The sequence below is a fragment of the Brassica oleracea genome, chromosome C2 (genome assembly GCF_000695525.1).
Source record: "Brassica oleracea var. oleracea cultivar TO1000 chromosome C2, BOL, whole genome shotgun sequence".
Classification (NCBI taxonomy): Eukaryota; Viridiplantae; Streptophyta; class Magnoliopsida; order Brassicales; family Brassicaceae; genus Brassica; species Brassica oleracea.
Window position 1 is genome coordinate 42,148,983 of NC_027749.1, and position 6,950 is coordinate 42,155,932.

General features: G+C 39.7%; 2 protein-coding genes across 2 annotated transcripts in view; one reads left to right on the top strand and one right to left on the bottom strand.

Moving 5' to 3' along the window:
- The first annotated feature begins 1,957 nt into the window (after positions 1–1,957).
- Positions 1,958–3,082, top strand: LOC106322964 (MLP-like protein 328). Its single transcript, XM_013761114.1, has 2 exons — positions 1,958–2,231; positions 2,593–3,082. Exons 1-2 carry the CDS (start codon positions 2,045–2,047, stop codon positions 2,859–2,861), a joined length of 456 nt encoding a protein of 151 aa, XP_013616568.1. The 5' UTR covers positions 1,958–2,044; the 3' UTR covers positions 2,862–3,082.
- A 1,846-nt stretch (positions 3,083–4,928) lies between these two features.
- The window catches only part of LOC106324281, a 9,130-nt gene continuing 7,108 nt past the window's right edge, over positions 4,929–6,950 (bottom strand). The window contains exons 3-4 of the mRNA XM_013762278.1: positions 5,498–5,858; positions 4,929–5,414 (exon numbers count right to left, since the gene is read on the bottom strand). Of these exons, the coding sequence (XP_013617732.1) occupies positions 4,929–5,414; positions 5,498–5,858 (847 nt within the window). The remainder of the gene's footprint in view (positions 5,415–5,497; positions 5,859–6,950) is intronic.

Sequence of the window (6,950 nt, forward strand, 5' to 3'; positions counted from 1 at the left end):
AACCTAATTGAGTCACAGCTCGAATAACAAAAACGGAAAGTTGCCTACTTGCTCTAAGTGCTAAGTTTGCTCTGAAAAAGTTCTCCTTTGTGCCTCTCTCCTAGGACTCCTTATATACTCCCTCCAAGTTTGGTTTGAGCTTTCCTCTTCTACACTTAAGCCGTCATAACTCGAAAATGGAAATATTCTGTTTTGTAATTATCTTCAAAATTTTGTATTTATCCGCGGAAACTTGACGTTTATCTTTCCTTGCGAACCAAGCGTAAACCGTTATGCGGCTTACGGGCTGTTGGTTAAGAAATCGTAAGTTGGGCTTCGAATCATGTCTTAGGTCCCTTTGGGCCATCTTCCGACTCGAAGCATTTATTACGGTTTCTTTCGATAAAGAACGATCTTTCCGCCGTTTTTACAGTAAAGTTTGATCGATAACTTAGAATGGCGGGGAATCGTGAAATGGGTTCACTACGGTCTTCGGGAGATAGCACCGAAGGGTAGACGAGAATGCACGGACTAATGTTGTATCGACGTTTTGGAAGCGGAAGAGCTCGGTCGCTACGTAGCAACCGAACCTTGGTTCGAGCTCGGTCGCTACGTAGCGAGCGCTCGGTCGTTACGTAGCGACCGAGTTTCGACTCGAGCTCGGTCGCTACGTAGCGACCGAGCGGAATGGACGTTCGGTCGCTACGTAGCGACCGAGCCTTGGCTCGAACTCGGTTGCTACGTAGCGACCGTTTGGAGCACGTGTTCGGTCGTTGCGTAGCGACCTTTTTCGAGCTCTTGTCCGATGTCTCGTGAATGTGTTTTCTCCGCAAGATTCTCCGTAAAAATAAATCTTTTCCGAAGACTTATTTTTCGTAAAAACGTTCATGCCGATTTTTACGGACTTTCAGACATTGATTCCGTCGTGACCGATTTTGACCCCAACACCGTTTGGGTCTATGGTTTGGGTTAAGAATTTGTGTTTAGGGTTTGGGTTTATGGTTTAGAGTTTTTATTTAGGGTTTAGGTAGCTCCGTTATGGTTTACGGCTTGGGTTAAGAATTTGGGTTTAGGGTATACGGTTTGGGTTTAGGGTTTAAGGGTCTACCGTTTGGGTTTAGAGTTTAGAATTTGGGTTTAGGGTTTAGTGTTTAGAGTTAGGGTTTAGGTAGCGGATTTAGGGTTTATTTGGTTGTGTTTCATTATGTTGGTAACAAACATCAATTGCCATACTATTCTAAATGAAATATAGTATAGTTAGAGTGAAATTATTTGTGTTACTATACTAAATAGTGTGTAGTATAGTATGATAATTTTATCTTCTGCATTTCAACATCAAGCGCACGCGCCTGGAGGGAAATTTTGGTCATGTTTTGCGCAAATTGTCTCATCCATCTTGAATTACTGTATAATGACTATATTTTTCATTCTTTTGTCAACTTATGAATATTTAGCAAATTCACCCGAATCGTTCGTCCATATTCTTTTTAATACTACTATTTAAAACCGAACGGTCATTTTCAATCAGGTTTTCTATCGAATTTTATTTATTTTATATGTCGAAGAAAGTGATTGTTACCTGCTTCACTAATTTATTTTTTCCATAATGTTTTGACAATGATTTTCTAGGCAAATTGCCACATATTGTTTTGGGGACGGATCCAATGGACAGGACAAGTAATGAAATACGTATTAAATCTAGTATAGTATTTTTTCTAAGTTGATTGATATATGACGATGCATTTTTTTCTTCTTCTAAATGCATGTTAATGCTTATCATTCTACGACAAGAACTTGACAAACGTGAATTACGACACCTTACACATTAATTAATTTATTAATTTCTTTACACCAAATTATATTGTAAAAAATTGATCAGATTATATTGTAACAATGGAAGTGAGAGACATCTTGGTAAAAGAATTGTCTAATGTAAAATTTGTTTTAACCTCATCTCTCTATATAAAGAAGGAGATCACAAGGGAAAATATTCATCAACCAAAGAAACAAACCGAAAAAACACACGCACTTTACTCACAACACAAAGAAGATTATTAAGAGAGAGATGGCGACGTCGGGAACATATGTGACTGAGGTTCCGTTGAAAGGATCGGCGGAGAAACACTACAAGCGATGGAGAAATGAGAACCACCTCTTTCCCGACGCCATCGGCCACCACATCCAAGGTGTCACCGTCCACGATGGCGAATGGGACTCTCATGGAGCCATCAAGATTTGGAACTACACATGTGGTAACAACACACTTTGTTTTTTTGAAACTGGGATAACTACACACTTGACATAATTGATTATAAGCAACGTCTTAAAACCAGGGTTTTTAGTAATTAATAGTATTGCCATGCTATAGCGATGGTCAAGTACAGATTTAATGAACTTGTAGTTCACCAATTTTCATAGTTAGTATCACATTGATCAAGCGGTTTGACAATAAACTCATCTCTCTCTAAATTGATTCAATCTGTTGTGATCTCTCTAAATTGATTCAATCTGTTGTGAATTCGGCACATTAATCTCTTAATACATATATATCCAAACATATGGTGGTGCGAACTTAGTGAATGAAATACTTATATAAAATTAATGTGTATGAAGATGGGAAACCGGAGGTGTTCAAGGAGAGGCGAGAGATAGACGATGAGAACAATGCGGTCATTTTTAGAGGTCTTGAAGGTCACGTGATGGAGACTCTTAAGGTGTATGACGTCATCTTTCAGTTCATTCAAAAGTCGCCTGATGATATCATCTGCAAGATCACTATGATCTGGGAGAAACGAACCGATGACTCGCCTGAGCCCATCAACTACATGAAGTTTGTCAAGAGCATGGCTGCTGATATGGACAATCATGTCGTCAAAGCTTAAACAAATGCCATCCTCCTATCTTTCGAACCATCATGGTCATATATGGCTCCCCTCGTGTTTGTGTGTGTACTCTTTTATCTGTTGAAATCAATATAATAAATAAGGAGGCTCATGTATGGTATCATTAACTACTATTTCTGCTTGCGGTTTGTAATATGCTTTGGTGTTGTTAACTATGGTGATTAATGACAAGGTTGTATGTATGTCCACTTTCTAGGTAATGATGTCTTTATCGATGTAGAAAAGACAAACAAGTATATATAATATGTTATCTGCGTATATACTAAATCCTTAGTGCATTTAGCCAATCTATTGTTATTAAACGAATGGACAGAGTAGATAAAGCATCAACTGCTAAAGTGTTAATGCTTTATGAATCACTGTATACAAATGAATTATAATTATGTAAATATATATATATATATATATACGAAAATGGTTATGAAGATTGGTTTTCACATATGGCAAATTGGCAACGATGCTCACCCAAGTCCATATGAAGAGGAAAAGCTTCGCTTCTGATACAACGGACAAATAGGTTGAACGGTCGATCAAGAAACTTTTAGGGTTTTTAGAGACTTGTTCTTGGATCGATCAAGAGTTTCTTTTGATAGTTTCTTGAGACCAATTTCCTGCTTGATGAATTTAATCAAATCGAAACAAGGTGTAAATCAAACTTTCTGCTTATTCCAAATATCTTGTTATTTATTTTATTAGTTATGTTAATTTAGATAATTATTTATATTTTAATGATTTTTCTATTTTAATTAAGATTAGGATTTTATAGATTTAAAGATTTATTATAAATAGTCATTGAAACCTAAAGTGGTATTCAGACTTTGATAATTAATAAACTAGCTGTTGCTTTATACCTTGTTTCGATTTGAATAAATTCATCAAGCAATAAGTTGGTCTCCAGAAGCTATCGAAAGAAACCCTTGATCGATCCAAGAACAGGTCTCTAAGAACCCTAAAGGTTCTTTGATCGACCGTTCAACATATTTGTCCGCTGCATCAGGGTGGTATATTAGAGCCAGGTTCCTTGATTGTTCAACCTGGTTCTGATACCAACTGATGCAGCGAACAAATATGTTGAACGGTCGATCAAAGAACTTTTAGGGTTCTAGAGATCTGTTTTTGGATCAATCAAGAGTTTCTTTCGATAGCTTCTTGAGACCAACTTCTTGAGGGATGAATTTAATCAAATCGAAACAAGGTATAAAGCAACAGCTAGTTTATTAATTATCAAAGTCTGAATACCACTTTAGGTTTCAATGACTATTTATAATAAATCTTTAAATCTATAAAATCCTAATCTTAATTAAAATAGAAAAATCATTAAAATATAAAAAATATGAATAAAAGATAATTATCTAAATTAATATAACTAATAAAATAAATAACAAGATATTGCATCAGCTTCTAATATGGACGATTTTCAAAGGTCAGGAGCACATGCTCTGTGTTTGTACGAACCAGCATTATTGAGGTATGTATAGTTATGTCAATGGGGCCAAGCCCAAGACTAATTAAATTTTTCTATAACTTTTTGAGGCGAAATAATTTTTGGACCCACGATAACTTAACAACATCTTTTAGATTTGGGTTTAACCGCCTCTGATGTTCTACAGAAGTCATCGTATCATCTTCTAGGTGTATTATACGCATGAATAAAACAGATGAAATACCGGGAATATCATCTAACGAATATCTTATTGCCTTCCGGTATTTTCTCAATTCACACAATAGTTTAGCAGTTTCCACATTATTAAGCTCAGAGTTCACGATGATAGGGTATGTTGAATTAGGTCCAATAAATGCATAACTGAGTCCCGCTGGAAGGGACTTTAATTCGATCTTTGGAGCCTTGAGTTCGCTCCACGAATCATCGAGCTGGCTGGGTGATTTGGTCGGCTTTTTAGGAGCAGCTGCTCCTTCTGGTGAAATCTGATTGCTCGTTTCCCCCAGACTTAGAAAAGCGACCAGCTTCTCGATGATTTCACACGAGTCTAGCATCTTTTCGTATCTGTCGGCATCAACGTTGCACGTGTTCTGCTCATACTCTACTCATATCAGAGCTACTTCCAAAGGATCATCTGCGAGGATTTCTTCGATCATCCCTTGTTGAGGGCTCAAGGCGGCATTCTCGTCCCTAATCATGAAGTTCTGACCATCTAGCATAGGTCGTTTGAGACGCTCATTCATCTCGAATTTCATCACAATATCTCCCAGTTGGAGATCAATCGTCCTGTTGCAGACGTCAATGATTACACCAGCTGTGCACAGGAAAGAACGGCCCAGAATGAGAGGGTCTTTCGGTTCATCTTTGAGCTCTAGAACCACGAAGTCTGCCGGAACAGTGGTGTGACCAATTTGAACTTGTAGATCTTCAAGAACACCTACTGGCAACTTGACTGATCTGTCTGCGAATACCAAAGAAATCCTGGTTGGCTTGAAGTTGGTTAGTCCCATGCGTTTTACAACTGAGTAAGGCATGAGATTCACACAGGAACCCAGATCGCATAAAGAACAAGCGAAGACTGTCTTTCCAATCTGAACAGATAGGACAATTTTCCAGGATCTTCCAATTTCCTGACTGTTCTGTTTTGAAGGACTGCGATGTATTCTTTCGAGACCATCATGATGTCGCTGTCTACAAAAGTCTTTCCGGAGATCAGCCCTTTCACAAGACTACACATTAAAGGAATCATCTGAATAGCATCCATGAGAGAGAACTTAACGTTCAAGTCTTCAAGCATCTTTTTGCACTTCATCTCTTCGCAATCCTTGCGTGATTTCTTAGCAGGGACTGGATAGGGAACTTTTGGAATGTAGACGCGTGTTGGAACAGGTTGATCTTGCGTCGTGGGGGCTACTGGTTCTGCGGTTGTTGGCTGTTCCGGTTCATGATCGTCATCGTGGACATCCTCAAGCGAAGGTGGTTCTCCATCTTTCTGTTTTCCCTTCTCTTGAGCAGTGTGGGAACCGAAATTCGCACTGTCGATTTCCGTTTAAATAAGGAAACTAGGAAAACCCTAATTTTCCAGAGGTCCCGGATATCTGCTAATACCATACGCCAAGCAATCAGAACACGAAACGAGAACAGTAATAAAATAAGAAATCAAAAAAGAGAGCAAGATAGTTCTTATTCTGAATCTGCGTTTGAGCGTTTACAACAAGGTAAGTTCCTAGGCTACGAGAGCTGTCGGTGAGATTCCTAGTTCTAAAACCCTAAGACGGCAAAAAACCTAATTGAGTCGCAGCTCGAATAACAAAAACGGAAAATTGCCTGAAATTGCTCAAAGTGCTAAGTTTGTTGTGTCAAGTCCCCCTCATGCCTCTCGCCTAGGACTCCTTATATACTGGCTCCAAGATCGGCTTACGCTTTTCCCCTTCTGCCCTTAAGCCGCCATAGCATAAAAATGGAGATATTCCATTTTTTCCGGTCTTCGTAATTATCTTCAAAATTTCGTATTTATCTGCGGAAACTTGACATTTATCTTCCCTTGCGGACCAAGCATAAACCGTCATGCGGTTTACGGGCTAAGCGTAAACCGTCATGCGGCTTACGGGCTGTTGGTTAAGAAATCGTGAGTTGGGCTTCGAGTCGTGTCTTTATCGGTCGCTACGTAGCGACCGAGCGGAACGGATGCTCGGTCGGTACGTAGCGACCGAGCTTGGCTCGAGCTCGGTCGTTACGTAGCGACCGAGCGGAACAGACGCTCGGTCGCTACGTAGCTACCGAGCTTGGCTCGAGCTCGGTCGCTACATAGCGACCGAGTGGGACGGACGCTCTGTTGTTACGTAGCGACCGAGCTTAGCTCGAGCTCGGTCGCTACGTAGCGACCGAGCGGGACGGACTCTCGGTCGCTACGTAGCGACCGAGCGGAACACGTGTTCGGTCGTTGCGTAGCGACCTTTTTCGAGCTCTTTTCCGATGTCTCATGAATGTGTCGCAAAGCTTTTCGTAAGAAAGAATCTATTTCAAAAAAGTATTTGTCGAAGACAGTTTTCATTTTCTTCTTCGGGCGTTTTGAATGTTAACTTCGTCGATTCCGCGAGAGCATCTGCCTGGACGAAGTTAACATT